This window comes from Engystomops pustulosus, chromosome 10 (genome assembly GCF_040894005.1).
Source record: "Engystomops pustulosus chromosome 10, aEngPut4.maternal, whole genome shotgun sequence".
NCBI classification, from domain to species: Eukaryota; Metazoa; Chordata; class Amphibia; order Anura; family Leptodactylidae; genus Engystomops; species Engystomops pustulosus.
This window is the reverse complement of record NC_092420.1, coordinates 16,925,014-16,942,023: the sequence shown is the minus strand read 5'-3', so window position 1 is coordinate 16,942,023 and position 17,010 is coordinate 16,925,014. Positions and strand designations below refer to the sequence as shown.

General features: G+C 40.5%; 1 protein-coding gene across 9 annotated transcripts in view; it reads right to left on the bottom strand.

The window, feature by feature from the left end:
- The window catches only part of MAGI1 (membrane associated guanylate kinase, WW and PDZ domain containing 1), a 351,260-nt gene that overhangs the window by 59,758 nt on the left and 274,492 nt on the right, over positions 1-17,010 (bottom strand). For 5 of the 9 annotated variants that reach the window (XM_072127798.1, XM_072127795.1, XM_072127797.1 and 2 more), the window contains 4 exons: positions 16,112-16,194; positions 12,550-12,588; positions 4,891-4,948; positions 2,648-2,730 (listed from right to left, as the gene is read on the bottom strand). In XM_072127798.1, coding sequence (XP_071983899.1) covers positions 2,648-2,730; positions 4,891-4,948; positions 12,550-12,588; positions 16,112-16,194 — 263 coding nt within the window. The remainder of the gene's footprint in view (positions 1-2,647; positions 2,731-4,890; positions 4,949-12,549; positions 12,589-16,111; positions 16,195-17,010) is intronic. The other 4 variants (XM_072127802.1, XM_072127803.1, XM_072127796.1 and 1 more) reach the window with 2 other exon arrangements.

The window sequence follows — 17,010 nt, the reverse complement described above, 5'->3', positions numbered from 1 at the left end:
AGTCCTGCATTTTAAATTTTACTTGCATTGTTCTGCCTCCTTGTTCCTGATTGACAGGTCTCACTGCTAGGACATGCTGCTGTATGGACTAGTACTTAGGGACCATCTGCTAATATTCAACTACAGACATAGACAGCTCTGTTTACTTATTATTATGGTGACCTTGCTAGAGAGCTTTGTTACAGAACGAAAACTTCATGTCATGTGACCAGGGTGATGTCATCGAAGGTCCTTTAATAACTAATATCTTTGAAAGCCCACCGGGGATGTATCTGATCACATGAAATAACAGAATGCCTCCGTGGAGGCACATGGAGCACAAGAAGTACATGGAGGCATGCTGTAATATCATGTGATCAGATACATACATGGGGTGAATTTTAAAACTGTTAGTGGTTAAAGGACCTTAGATGACATCACATGCCATGAAGTGCTAAATGCTGAGAAGAGATATGGGACAATGGGAGGAGCTGCTGGACTTGGCCAAAGAGGCCACATCCCCTCTGACTCTCAGCTGAATGCCAGGTAAGAGGACAAAGTTGATTTTTGTGGGGATGTGATGGAAATAATTTTTACCTAAAAAGGGGTGTCCGTTAATCTGGCTCTACAGGACCTGTCACTGGCCGTATTTGTAAGAAATGTGGTGACAGGTTCCCTTAAAAACATGACCGTTGAACAAGACAAATTCAATTACCAAAAAATCTTTCTTAAATTTCCTATGCCTAAAATTTTTGGTGATTTTTTTTTTTTTTAAACTTCTCTTTCATGTGTTTTTTTAATTATTATTATTATTATGATGATGATGAATAGAGATTTTCTCTTATCCTATTACATACACTTCCTGGATACCAGGATGGAACAGCAAAGTCACTTGTTTGCCATGTACTACTGTTTATTATCCACTGCTGGGAGTTCTAGTTACACAGACGGGAAAGCAGGGCTTGGATCCGTGCCGATGCCGAACATGTAAGATCGGATCAGGGTTGTGGTACATGTGCAAAAGCAAATTGTGCCCATCAATGCTGGCATCAAGGGGTTTCATCCTGTATTTTCCGTCCTCGCACAAGACGTGCGATTCCTTCCCTCTCCGCTGTAGATTATTTGTCTCAGGGTGCCCCCCTGTGGATCTTGCACTCAGGGTGACCTTAGCAAGCAAAGCTTAGCAGTCTCTGCTCAAACACACTACAATTACACCTTCCTTACACAGCAGCCGCATCCGAAATCACTCGGCTCACAGTCCTCGGAGCACAGGTCCTGCTGTTTCTGCAAAAACATCTCGAAATGCAGCCAAAGACTTAATAAAACTTCCAGACTGCAGTATCTCTCACTGACGTACGACAGCAGCCAAACGCCGCAGATGGGAAGTGCTGCCTAGCTCCAGTCCTCACAGGAAAAATTGGGGAAAAAAATTCTACAATTTACAAAAACACAATTAAATTTTTTTACATACCAGAATTTTTTTTTCTGCATTCCGAAAAAAAAAAAAAAAAATTCCCATTTGACTTTGATTACATTTTTATTAGGAAAATTGGAAACATTTTCCTAGGTTTATCTACAATTTACACTAAAAAACACTATATTTTTTTTTTACATACCGTAACTTTTTTTCTGCAAATTAAAGAGAATTCTGGAGAATTTTTTTTTATTTTTCTATATTACTTTGATTTTTATTAGGCAAATTGGAAAATTTTCCTAGTTTTATTTATTATTCTGTTATTGTTTTTTTTTTTTAGACAATTTTTAAGACAATTCTGTACAGTACTAAATTATTTGACTTTTCTTAACTTCATAGTCAATTGACATTTTACAGCTTTTGACATTTTTTCTATACAAATTGAGAATAGTTTGCAGGTTTAGTCACTTTTTTGGGGGGAGTAAAAAAAAACAAAAAATCTTCTATAGATTTTTTTTTGTAACTTTTTAATTCATTTTTAGGATATGCCAAATATTCTGTAGATTTAGCGGTTCATTTTTTTTTTTTTTTACATAAATTGCCAACGGTCTATAGATTTTTATTTTCACCCGCAAATTCAGGATCATCTTTAGATTTTTTTATTTAATTATTTTTTTTTTACATCTATTGCAAAAGTATCAGACACAAACTCTAATTATATATATCACAGATACAGACAGATTTTAATGTGTTTTTAATACTCACCTTATGCGTTGTTAGAGCTTATAATCATAAAAAGTTTCCCCATGTATAATTAAGAAAAACTTTTACAAAACTGCAGACATTCAGGGGCTGGGTATACACCCCCTTTCTTACAATTTAAGGCTTGATCAGATCTAAAGAAGGTCCCCTATGATAAGCTACTACGTTCCATGGTTTGGGCTCTAAGAGATCAGATGTTATCTACAACAGAACCTACAGCAGGTGTTCAATTTGCCTGCAGCACCTCCACAGGAGAAGAGAAGTATTACAAGGTTCTGATCTAGATCAATGGGTCGTCTATGTAAAATACTGATGTCATGGGTCCTCCAGCAAATAGATAAGTCTTGCACAGCAACATAATCTCCATCAACACCTCCGTTTACCTTACAGCACTTCTTCTAAACCGTAAAACCCTTTCACATTGGAAAAATTGGTAATACAAAGCCCATTTATGAATGAAGGTTTAGACCTATGAGACAAAGACCGACTTACCTTCTGTCTGCTGTTGTCCAAGCTGTTTCTTGCGTTTGGCTTCAAGGACAGGATTTTCATACTGTGTTTTCCTGTTTATGTGGCTGTAAAGGAAGACAATGTCGTCATTGACCGCTTCTATTGAAGGACAGGAATCCATTGAGGCAGCTACACACACATGACGTGGATTGTCAGGATGTTTATCCAGCCGTAAGAGGAACAAAAAAAAAAAATCTAACAAACAATTACAAAGTGATAAAAATAACCATCTGCTAGATTGATAACCCACATGGCCATGGTATGACTTCGGGAGGGCCATGGCACAAGACCGGGTTTGGGATAAGAAGCGCAAACCATTTGTAGGCCAGATTAACTAACATGAGCCTGGCTTAGGGGAGCTGAATACATTAGTTTCCATGGGCTTGGGCCGTTACATATCCCAAAATAGATGTGCTAAGGTTCCGGCCCAACTCGACTCGAAGAATTGTGGATGGTGTGGAGTATCAGACGTCTGTCTACATACACAAGAAGTCAGAAAAGAGACTGCCTTCCTTAGCTCAAGATATCCCAAAAAATTTGAAGAGTTCTACCAGTCTGCAGGACTTAGGCCTGCTTATAGCGAATGGAGCAAAGACTAAGCATGGGCAGGTTTCCCTTTCCATATGAACCAGTACAGGGAACCTTTGGGCCCCAACTCTCCCACTCACTGGATATCCCTGTAGATGTACCCTCAAGTATTGGACACTTACCTATAGAGTCAGTCAGATAAGTGAAAACTCTCTATGAATACATTTAGGTCTTATTATTTATATAGCGCACACAGATTACGCAGCGCTGCACAGAGTTTGCCAGAGTTTGCCAAATCCAGTCCCAATGGGGCTCACAATCTAATCACCCTACCAGTATGTTTTGCAGTGTGGGAGGAAACCGGAGGACCCAGAGGAAACCCACACAAAAACAGAGAACACATACAGTTTGCAGATGTTTACCTGGATGGGACTTGAGCCCAGGACCCCAGTGCTGCAAGGTTGTAGTGCTAACCACCAAGCCACCATGCTCACCCTCATGTCTACTGGATGTGTTGGATTACTACATTTCTCCATTTCGTCAATTCATTTATTTATTTATAGAAACAGCACCGCTCTTACCCATAGGCCGAGTCTGGTACTGCAGCTTAGTTGAATCTACCTGATAGTGGTGAAGTTTTTGGGAATAATTCTATAATGTTATAATATATTATAGTATATTGGGGCCCATCTGGGGCAGTTCTGATTTTGTAGCAGGTGACTGTGCCCTTGCTGTTCCCCTCGTCTTGCCGCAGGTGGTGCTGCCTGAGGCAAGAAGCTGAAATCACCGCATGGCTGGTGCACCCCTGACAGCACCCGCCTTACCCCCTCAATACTATACCCTATTGATGGTCAAAGTCTGGATCTCATCCCATAACATTCTCAAATATACGATAAATACAGGTTATAGCTGTAGACCGTGGTGTAACTTGAAGCTGATGGATCCCAGTGCCAGCCCCCCCCCCCCCCCCCCCGACTATAATGTTTGGATTATAGTACTAGAGTTATGGGAAAGTGACACCTTATGGGTCCCCTAATTCTCTTGGGCCCACTTGTGACAGCACCCCCTCAGGTTACACCCCTGTAATTCCGGGATTTTAAACCCCTGTAATTCAGGGATTTTACACCCCTGTAATTCCGGGATTTTACACCCCTGTAATTCCAGGATTTTACACCCCTGTAATTCCGGGATTTTACACCCCTGTATTTCGGGCTAATACGCCCCTTTTATTCCAGGCTATTCTGCCCCTTTTATTCCGGGCTATTACGCCCCTGTAATTTTGGGATTTTACACCCCTGTATTCCAGGATTTTACACCCCTGTATTCCAGCCTATTACACCCTTTGTATTCCGAGATTTTACACCCCTGTATTCCAGGATTTTACACCCCTGTATTCCAGGATTTTACACCCCTGTATTCCAGCCTATTACATCCCTGTATTCCAGCCTATTACATCCCTGTATTCTGAGATTTTACACCCCTGTATTCCAGGATTTTACACCCCTGTATTCCAGGATTTTACACCCCTGTATTCCAGGATTTTACACCCCTGTATTCCAGCCTATTACACCCCTGTATTCCAGCCTATTACATCCCTGTATTCCGAGATTTTACATCCCTGTATTCCAGCCTATTACATCCCTGTATTCCGAGATTTTACATCCCTGTATTCCAGCCTATGGATGACTATTACTTACTCTACATAGTAGACTCCGTAAACAGGATCTTCAATCTTCTCCCATCCTGCAGGCAATTCTAAAAATAAACAAAAAGGAAGGGTCAGACAGAAGAACCATGAATACCTGAGGAACTATCAATTCATGTCCAACTCTGTGACAATCAAATGGTTAATATAATATTAGGGAACAGTGGGATAGGAGAGGATCAGGCTTCGTTTTAGAGCAACAATAAGCAGCACATGATGGGTGAATTGTCACTTATCTCTAATGTATCGCTATGAAACAAGGACATTCAGCAGAGGCCTAACCTGAAGCTGTGCATATTCTGTACCAGGTCCTACAGCCATAGAGTATTATTCATAGTATTGGTCTCTTTGTACAAGATGCTGAAGCTCCTGCACCCAGATGGAACCACAAACAGAGGTGAACCTAAACTCTCTGCTGCCAGAGGTGAGTTATAGAATGACCCCCCCCCCCCTCTTCCCAAACCAGTAGTATATCTTTATGGTAAGTGGGTTCTCCATGCAATGTCTCACTGCCTTAAAGACATCGGATGGGACACATTCTTAAGTGTCAGGTTCTGTTTTGTAGCAGGTGATCGGGCCCCTGCTGTTCTAACCTATTTTGCTGCCTGAGGCAAGAGGCTCAACTCCCCTCATGATTAGTGCACTCCTGACAGCACCCTCCTTACCCCCCACAAGTTACATCCTCCAGTTAAGACTAAAGGATGCATTTCTGAACACGGGTTACGTACATGATACGTTCTGCAGGTTTGTTCTTAAGTTGAATTTGTATGTATGCAAGTCGGAACTGTATATTTTATAACTGTAACCCTGGTCAAAATTTTTTTGATCTCTATGACTAATGGATTATAAAAATGTTGGGTTGTCATAAGAACCAGGATCAACAATAAAGCTTAATTACAGACTGTAATGTAACTAGAGGTTGTATGTAAGTCGGGTGTTCTTAAGTAGGGGACCGCCTGTATATAATATGCCTAACCCAATATGTAATGTCACCACGGGTATGCTCATCCATCTGCATTACAACATAGACCAACAACAAGCAGATATTCTCATCCTCCCCCAAACCTAAGGATGGGCAGTGGGCAGGGGCTTGTATGTACACAATAAAACTGTTAATCTAATATTTCATGTTATTTAACGTTATTGTCATCATCATGAATATTTTACCATTATTATATGTTCTTGTTATTATTATGATTATTAAATAACATCTATGGATAATAATTGTTACTTTCACCAAATTAAAAATTCTAATATTATAATATCATTAAGACTGGTCTATAAGGAGTCAAACAGGGTTGTAGTACCCACTACTACCCTGTAGGTGGCACCAGTCTACGTAAACAGGAAAATGTAAAAAAAATTCTTTCCAAACTGTGGATGTTCTAGATTCCTTCCATTGTATCTGCGGATTTATAGTAAACAATCTTTGTATCAGGCATTTTGTCACATTTCCTTGTATTCTATACAAGTATCAATCACTTTCTTATGGAAGGCTTTGTTTCCTAAAAACATAGAAGTCTAGTGTATTGTTTCGTAAAATCCTGCATTGTGGCATCTATTATTCTTCCTCCAAATGTATAAATACTTCTCCAATGGGGCTTAAACAGGATGTGTCCCTATAGTATCTAAGGCTGCGTTCACACATGGTGTTTACATTGTGTTTGAAAACACAATACAACAGCTGAGAAGAGGAGAATTGCCTAATTACATGGCGCTTTCCTGCGTTTACAAAATACAATGTTAACACAATGTAAATGCATGTGTTAACATTGGATTAAGTCAAATGTTTACAGCAATCTAATTCGGCAAATCTCCCCTCCTCAGCTGTTGGATTGTGTGTAATGTAGACACCACGTGAGAATGCAGCCATGGCCAACTACAAATATTCTGACTTTCAGACAGCTTCATAAATCTGCCCCATTGTGTTTAAAACCCAATGCGAATGCCTGTTGGCATGGTTCGGCCGGTTGCAACTCTGTTTCCAATCAATTGTATGTGATTGCAACAAGTATCCGTGTTTTGCATGTACGTATCGGACAAACATATTTCTGCTGCTCTCTCTTTGAGAAGAGAGTGTGCTATAGCTGGGGACGTGGATTGGTCGGGAGCGCAGTGTGGGCCGGGAGCGCAGTGTGGGTGGAACCTCCATCAGCAATTTATTATTTTTATCCTAATCTTTCATTGTAGATGAATGGACTAGTAACGGATGCAGTTAACATCTCGATTTTGATTAATCCAAGTGCACATACGACTGTCGTGATGTAATCTGATGCAAGTGACGTTCTTTCTGGAAACAGATCACATGTGCCACGCCTTGCTTTGTATTTTAGAAGTCTCTGGAACACACGCAGTTATTTACGCTGATTAAAAATTAGGGAATTTAGGCTCCAACAGTTTACGGAGAAAATTTGACGCGTTTCAGGTGGAAAAAACACACTACCATCATTAATCGATTGATTAATGATGTTTTTTCCACCTGAAATACGTTGTTTTTGGACCTTTACAGGTCCATAATCCTCAGGCCCATCATGTAGCCATAAACATGAGCCCCTTTATCCGGTTTCTGGTTAACATCAAGCCACTATTTCACTACATTCGCCAAATCCTCGCACAATATTGCTGTGTGTGATTAAAACCCAAGCAGCATATTGTACATAGGAGGAAAGTACAGAATACACATTTACACAGTAATATTAGCAGATTTCATCCGCGCTGCCATAAGGGTAGGAAATTGCGCCGTCTAAACCCAAAACACACACGGACTAATTAGAAGATGTTTTCATTGCCGTTTGGCTGCGGACCAGAGGCAGAACCCACTGCCATATTTCCATAATCTGTTACTTAATGAGACGGGTGACTAAGGCAAGAGGGGAAACGATAACCGATTATTATTCTTGGAATTTATATAGAATAAGCAAAAAATACTTAATGATTAAAAAAATGTTTTGTTGGGAATTATTAAGGCACTGTCACTGCTTTTGACCGTCTAAATCCGGTTTACCTCCAGATTAAGGAGTCCAGTGTATCAATGATGGACAGACCTTTCTATAAATAGACAGTTCTGTTACTCCTGCTCTATATCATGCGGTCTAGCGATAGGACATTATGTCTAATCTGCTCAGCTCCTCCTGCTCTATAACATGCTTCCTGCAGATAGAACACTATGTACTAGTGATGGGTCGTTTGCAAACGAGACGGCTCTTTTACGCGAACAACAGGAGCTGGCTCCCATCAGTGAGCTGATGTCTCACTTAATCCCACCACTGACTCACCATGCCCCCTTTAAACCGATACACAATCAGGTTAAAAGTGGTGTGGAGTAGAGGTACTGGCTGGACTGCAGCTCCCTATTATACATGTAATAGGGAGTCGTTCAGGAGCCAGAAGAGCTGGAATTCCGATCACTGCTATGTACAATCTGCTCAGCTCCTCCTGCTCTATAACATGCTCCCTGCAGATAGGACACTATGTACGATCTGCTCAGCTCCTCCAGCTCTATAACATGCTACCTGCAGATAGGACACTATGTACGATCTGCTCAGCTCCTCCAGCTCTATAACATGCTGCCTGCAGATAGGACACTATGTACGATCTGCTCAGCTCCTCCAGCTCTATAACATGCTGCCTGCAGATAGGACACTATGTACAATCTGCTCAGCTCCTCCTGCTCTATAGCGTGCTGCCTGCACATTATATGCTATGTATCATATTATCATTTCACTATTTAAACCCAGGAGCTTTAAATAATAACCAACGTGGAATGAAATTTCTGGGCTGGCATAAAGCCTAATAAAATTTGCATTTACATCAATTATAAAATCAGCAGCCACATATTATTGTCATGGATTATAATCAATTACATAATCTGGGTACGGATATTAAATCGAAACCTTCAAGAAATATGCAGCGGGGACTAGGAAGAGGAATATGCTGCATGGTCAGAAGTGGATTTATTTTTATTTTCTGCAGGGGATAAATAATCAGGCCAAAAACATTGGGGCTCATTTACTAAGGATTGCGTGCTGCACTTTCGTCAGACTTTGCACCTTTTTTGGGGATTTGCACGGCTTGGACAGGTATTTAACAGGTGTCTGCGCAGGGATGGTGTTGCACGCGATCATTTTTTGGCACAGCTGCGCTGGCTTTTATGACAGGACCGGAGGCGGTTATGGCAACTGATCGTCGCTCCCCTATGACGGTTTGGACTTGCACTCAGCCTCGGGTGAATACACTGTTCGGCCCTTGAGTAAAATGGGCCCTTGCAGGAATAGCACATGATAGATGCCTAAGGTTGGATGTACAAGAACATGTGAAGCCAAGTGATAACAGATTGTGTGTTGGCCCAATCCCATGGACTGCACACCTTGCACAGGACGGAAGTCCTTGCATTATACCAAACAGTTAATACAGTGCCGGATCTGTGCACCCATCCTAAGGCTACAATCACACTGCCGTTGCCCGCCGTACCGTGGCACAGCGGGCACACGGCAGTGCCAGGGGAGAGGAGGAGGTGGGGAGTATGGCGCAATATTCCGGAAAAAGATAGGACATGTCCTATCTTTCCACGGGGTAAGGAGTGGTACGTTGCCGCACGTGCGCCCATTGCAATGTATAGGGAGCGTATATCGGCCGTATATACCTCGGCCATATATACGTCCCCCATATGTTTGTGTGAAGGTAGCCTAACACTGTATCCCTGGCTATTAGACCTAAGGCTCAAAAACGACCTATCAGTTCAATATGGGACCCTCAACCATGGACCAGTGGTTTAGCGTCCCAAATCCACTTGAACGTTTTTTTTAAATTGAGGCCGCAAAAAGCCAACTTTACACTCACCTAGATGAAACACATTGGACTCACATAGGAAGGCACCTCTTGAATTGTGGCAAGTGATGCAAGTGATGGCAAGTGATGCTGGAATAATATTGTGGCTGTATTGCACATGCGCCGAAAGAATGTACTACGAATAGAGATGAGCGAGTATACTCGTCCGAGCTTGATGCTCGTTCGAGTATTAAGGTACTCGAGACGGCTCGTTGCTCGGACGAGTATTTCCCCTGCTCGAGATCGAGCATTTAATTAAAAAAACACAGTGAAGAACAATGAAGAATAGAATAAAAACAGTGAACACAGTGAACACAGGATCATTTAAGTGAAAAACACAGTGAAGAACACAGTGAAGAATAGATTACAGATGTTCGGCACATCTGTTTACTTGTCGGAAGATACGCGCGGAACGGTGCGAACAAAATAGTATGTGAAGAACAATATATATGTGTGAAGAACACGGTGAGCAGCACAGAGACATGGGGCAGCGGCAGCACGGAGACATCGAGGGGCACGGAGACATCGAGGGGCACGGAGACATCGAGGGGCACGGAGACATCGAGGGGCACGGAGACATCGAGGGGCACGGAGACATCGAGGGGCACGGAGACATCGAGGGGCACGGAGACATCGGGGAGACTTCAGTGGAAGAAGAGCAGCGGATCCCGGGACAGCGTATCTCCCGACAAGTAAGCAGATGTGCAGAACATCTGCAATCTATTCTTCACTGTGTTTTTCACTTAAATGATCCTGTGTTCACTGTTTTTATTCTATTCTTCACTGTTCTTCACATCTGTTAACTTGTCGGGAGATAATATACGCGCGGAACAGTGAAGAATAGATTGCAGATGTTTGTATACATCTGCTAACTTATCAGAAGACATTCTTTTTCAATTAATTAACACATTTTATTCCCGAACCATGGTCCCTTTGAAAAATGCTCGAGTCTCCCATTGACTTCAATGGGGCTCGTTATTCGAGACGAGCACTCGAGCATCTGGAAAAGTTCGTCTCGAATAACGAGCACTCGAGCATTTTAGTGCTCGCTCATCTCTAACTACGAAGGCTTCAGTTGCTGCCACGTATAGCTCGAGACAAAGTATAAATGTTTTAGCTTTTTTTTGTGTCCGGGGTGATTTGGGACATTAAGTCACCGGTCCCTAAGGACCTATGGGTGGTTTAGTGCCCCAAATCGCCCTGGCAGACCTCCCGAGGTCATAACAGTCCAAGGCAAAGTGTAAGAAGCCACATTGTAAGAAGTCTGTTGTTACATTTTTTGGAATTTCTGAACAGGTTTCCAGTAGAATGATGGCCCCAATGATGAATTTTGCATTGGAATCACTGGCTGTAGCTAAAATATGGGATTGAGAATCAGGCCTCAATGGGTCTTGTATTAATATCTATCTATGATTTTCTTAAAAACCCTAATAGGGATCATGTGTATAAGTTTGACAAACTTGAAGTTTTGGCACATCTTGCACGAACCATACATATTGCCGGATTGGAAGCCATGCAACCAATTCGGTAAATTGACTTCCCTTCCCAATAGCTATGATAATAATTGGCCAAGGGTGTCCGGCCGCCGATCTTGCAATATGTCTTGGTCGCATGGGATGCACTCGAAGCCCGGACCCGAACTTAAAGTTTGGGTACGCTCACCTCTAACCATGTTCTGAAGGCACTTCGATACCATTGATGTAATCAACTATTATAGTTTTTGTTAATTCATTCTAATTTTTTTCATAAAGCTGCAAATTTATCATCATTTCAAGAGTTCTCTATAAAATACATGAAATAACACATGCAAGTAGTGAATGAGTTAGTGAGTTAGTGGGGTTGTTATTGATTTTAGTTTACGTGTAACAGGCCGCATGCAAGAATATGAAAGAGAATGAAGCCATTGGCATATGAAACTATTATATTACTCTATTACTTCTCTTATCTTGTCTGTTTTATTAAATACTAGTATTCCCCATGAAATAACAATACTGGAGCAATAGTATAGACTAGCGGATTCTGTTCAGATGGATATAACTTAAGCAGTAGAGATGAGCGGACCCAAAATTCCCGTTCGAGTTGGTCGTGTGGTCCAACAACCTATACGGCAAATTGACACCCCTAGAAACTGGCCATGGCTATGATTGGTGTCAATTTGGTGGACTGGCTGTACGACCACCAATCCGGCAACACGCCCGGAACAAGTAGCCAAATCCGAATGGGAACCTTGGGTCCGCTCATCTCGATTTCGAAGTCCAATGGGCAGAAGTCCAATGCACGGCCATCCAGAAAGTTTATTAGTCATTAAAGGAACCACCCACTGGACTCCAAAGCTATTTCTCAAAAATCTACATATCCATCTGCTCAGCTCCTACTGGTCTGTAATGTGCTTATTTATCCCGACAGATTCCCTTTTAGAGGCCCCATGAGGAATAGAAGACGGATGCAGAGTTGTAAGAAAAGAGTCTCCAGAATTGGTATATTTACTAAAACAGACATATCAGGAGATCTAAGAGACCCTCTTTGTATCACCTTGCACAAACACCCGAAATCCTCATAGCAAAAGCCACAAAATTAGTCAATAAAACGACAGCAGATACAAAAATGTTAATATTGAAAGTGAGAATAAAGTAGATGCATGGTCACATGATGCTTTTTGACCAATCACATTTAAAGCTTCCATAAACAGTGAAGGCTGGCAATCCGTCAAATAGAAAATTCATTTCAGATCCACGATCCGATCTCCTTTAAGTGAGGCCTAAAAACAGTTGAATATTAAGTTTGCAGCTGTAACAGGTAAGAATAATGAAGAGGGACAAATTACCTAGTTCACTGTCCAGTTCCTCGGTGTGGACCCCTTCTTCTCCAAGGCAAGAGCAGTAAATGAGACAGAGAGATTAAAAGAAAATAAATTCAGATACCGACACCAAGTAGAAAAATCCCCCATAAAAACCTTAAAAACAATATTACAGGTTGACACACTCTAATCCGATAGACAAGGAATAAAACGATGACTTTTGGGGGTTCTATTAAAACTTAATAAATAAAACCCCTCCTGACTGGTCCAGTTGAGTAAATTATTGCATTATTTTTTTCTTAAAGTGAACCGGTCAGCAGGGATGTCATTTTTATCTGTTGACAGGTTCCTTTAGCCTATGCTATGCTGATTTTAAAATGCCTTAGTCTGCATTCTGATTACTACCACTACTTTACAAAAGTTTATATCACATTACCTGGCTCCTTGCCAGTAGTGTGTGGCGAGTCCTGGGCAGGAAAGGGGGACGGCTTCAGCCTGTGTGCTGTGTTTCAGTCTTCTCTCCTCCATACTCCTCCAGCTCCCTCCCCTCTTCCTGTCATGTGCTTTGAGCAGGAAGTGAAGGGGGATTTTTGTGAAGGAGAGGAGAAATGCAGCACTCGCTTCATCTGGCTTCACCCTCCCCTGGGCTCGCCACAGGCTTCTAACAGAGAGCCAGGTAATGTGAGATAAAGTTTTATACAGTATTAACTGTATTCAGAATGCTGACAAAAGCATTTTGTAAAATCAGCATAGCATCCAAAAATGAAAGTTTGTAAATGGAAAGACAGGAGAAAAAAAACAGGGCTAAACTTTTTATGAAATAGTTAGCGTCAACAAGCCACAGGTTCATGACCGATTGATCAAAAATCCTGAATTTCTCAGAATTTGGTCAAAATTCCGGGGATCCACATTCAAAGGAAGGGGAATTAAATTTGGTATTTATAGACATCAAAAAGATCCAAATTAGAGAGAATCAACCTGTAAATAGAATAAAACAATCATATACTCTGATGCATAACCATTGTCTACGGCAGTGGTATCCAGCCTGGGGTTCTCCAGATTAGAGGGTCTCAGGTTGGAGACCACTGGTCTACAGCATTATGTGACCTTGCATTTGGCTCTAAAAGAAATGGGACTGCCAAAAAATAAATGGAATATAAGCCACCATATCCAAGGCTCTACATTTATCAGGATATCCTCTTGGTATTGAATAGAAATAAACCAAAATGATCTTTGATGATCTTAACACTTTTATACATTCTCATCATACAAACTCTGTGATCAATATGGTACATGGATGGTTAGTAGGAATGAGAAACAAACAATGAAGGGGAAAATCTACTAATCAACTAGGCATCATGTATACATCTTCCTCCAGATTTTAACAACTGAGGAGAGGTTGTAGAAAATCTGTAAAAAAAAAGTCAGGTTATTGTTTTCCTCTCTTATCCATTAGTTGTGTCTGGTCTTGCATCAATAGGATTGAGATACAAAACCAAAACACGACCTATTGGCCAGACTGGTCAATGTCTATTGTGTAGGCAACAGAATCCATGAATGTTGTTCGGAAGACCTATTTCACCACAACCAAGTAATCATCCGTAATTACTATGAAAGCCTCCATGTGATGTAGAGACCTTCTGTGAATTAGGTGAGGAGGTACTGTCCAAAGTACATCCCTCCTTGATGCTTAGATGCCCTATTATGGTAGATGGAAACAAGTTGTCTTCTAAGAATCTCTGACTCGAGAACAGTTAGAATATGTCTATAATGAACAAATCGGACTATTTCAGATTTTCAGGATTATAATCAGATTTCTATTGTAAAACCGGGAGTCGTTTTTGTTGGCTTAATGCCTTTCCCAAGATGTTTGTCACTGAGAGTTACCGAATAAGCCTTGATTTAAGATTTTACTTCCAAATGAGAAAGTCAGTACAATTACAAAACCGGAAACTATAATCGTTACTACTACTTTACAAGTGGACTGTAAACTGTACAAGTGTCAGACTCAAAAAGAACCCAATTGAACATTTAGTATTTATGTCACTTGCCAACAGAGTCAATAAAATTGGGGTGGTAAAAATCAATTTTAAGGTGATTTTGGATTTGGCAACAACTTCTATTGCTACATCCAGAACCTTGTTTGGTCAATAGTTCGTAGCGAGTTCCAACGTATCGAAAGAGATCTTTCTAGTGGCGTCGGTCTATAGCATTTCTACAGACCAAAAACTCAAGGAGGTCTTATACTTATTTTGGTAGCCTCTAGTCAACTTTTGAAGAAACCCTCTGCATTAAGAGTTTCAGTGGGAAGGCTATAACTTTTACCTATTTTGAAAGATTAGATTTTTCAGAAAAAAATTAACAATCATAATGGCAAACAGAAAGAACTTTGGCCTTCGAAGTTATCTGGATGAGGGGTGAAATGTCTTGATTTTTAACTACTACCAAACAGAACACAGATGACTAGATAATGGGCATTTCCTTCTATGGTTTGGACAAACTTTCCTACATGAAGACCCCATGTTTTTATTATATAGTTCAGTGTATAATGTGCAGTTAACCATAAAAGTAAAGAACGGTATTCCAAATGTTGACTACTCTTCTGTCCACACGAGACTTAAACAAAAAATCCCACCAGCACGTAGACCTGTACCTAAGATATCTTATTCATCAGTAGGGAAAACTTAAGAAACTTCTGCCTTTGTTCCGTAAAAAATTTTTTGAAAATTCTTCAACAATTTCTAACTTGTAAACACATATACATATGTATTGTTGGTAGAAAGATGAAAAATTTAGGTCACCCATGATGTCTATGTGTCAAAAAAGGACATGCAGGTCCCAACGTGGTCTTCAAACAATGTAACTTTTGAAGTACGTTGCCAAAGACTTTGTAAGATCTTGTGGACCCTACGTAACAGCTCTTTTTATTGGCCCTAATAAATTTATATTATAGATTCAGTGTGCTACAATCTACCAATATTCCATACTTCAAGCGAACACCAAGTTTATCACTGATGGTCTCCCAAGTTTTAGACCAATAAACTTAGCTTCACAAATTCCACATAACCATGTATTTAACAACCAATAAAACATAAGCTACTGGAAAACTTCCCTCTGTTTTGAAAATGCTCATTGTACATCGTCAGCAGAAAAAAATGTTGCTCAATTTTTAATAATCTGCTGTTGATGGATCTTTTCTCTTTACTGCTCCATGAATGGATCTAGTATCAGAATATCTGGATAGTTATGAGCTAATGAGTATAAAATGTGCATATTTTGAGGGCATAGTTAGTGATCACACCAGCTATAGTGATTCAAAATTAAAAAACTTTAATTGCATCTGACGAAAGCGAATAACCTGCTTGTTGATGAGCTCCACTTAATATTTCTTGTGTACTACGTGGAATAAAAACCAAGCTCAACCTACAATTTTCAGGTACCATTTTATCAGAAACTCTTAATACTCAAATATTGGGTTCAACAAATTATCTGTACGTTGTAACGGTCCACAAATTAATTACCATCATATACGACTACTTTGCACATGCATACTCCACATCATGACATAACATTAGTCCCATCTCCTTACCATCATCTTCACATTCTTCTAGAGGCTTCTGCTGTTTGTTCAGGCACCGTGGGTCTAACCAAGAAGTTGTTTTAGTGTTGTGGCTAAAAGAGAACAAAAACAGAATTGTTTTTTCAATTAATTGTATCTTCTTAATTCATCTTCTTTCTTTATTAGTCTGTAAGATGACCATTCCCTTCATCTTAAAGGGATATTCCAACAGTGGCGTAACAGGAAGCTGTCAGGCCCCAGTGCAAAATGTGTACTAGGCCCCCAATTATAATGTATTGTTTATAGTACTAGCCTTCTCGTATAAGAAAGGTACACCATATGGGCCCTCTAAGCCTCTTGGGCCCTCAAGTTACGTCCTTGTATTCCAGGATTTTACATATGTTAATCTATCCTTAAAACAAGTGATCAGTAGAAGATTGATGGATGTAAAAAAAAAAAAAAAATTGACAGGGGTCCGAGGTAACGTCACATCCAATGGTCACATGAACCATCAATAATGCAGTAATGCAGTAACAAAAACAACCACTATATAATGTACTGCACTGTTCTCGGTACATGTTTGAGCGATTTGTTGCCAATTTGTGAATAATCGATTATCATGATATAGGAAGAGAAAAATAATGGAATACCCGTTAAATGTTGACCGAACCTGATGATTCCAACAAGATTAGCTCAATATGTAAAATTTATGGGAACTAAGCTAGTGAATTGCAATATATTTGAACCTTGAATTTTTGAGGCCCATTAGCCAACTTCAAAAGATGTCCAGTAGTGGTATCTCCCTACATGTAGAACACATGCACACTCAGCGTGACAGATCCACGTGTACAGGAGGCATTGGGTAGAAAGGCTGCTGGCCAAATGAACCTTCGGCTGACGGCAATATCTATGGCCTGCCACAGACTACA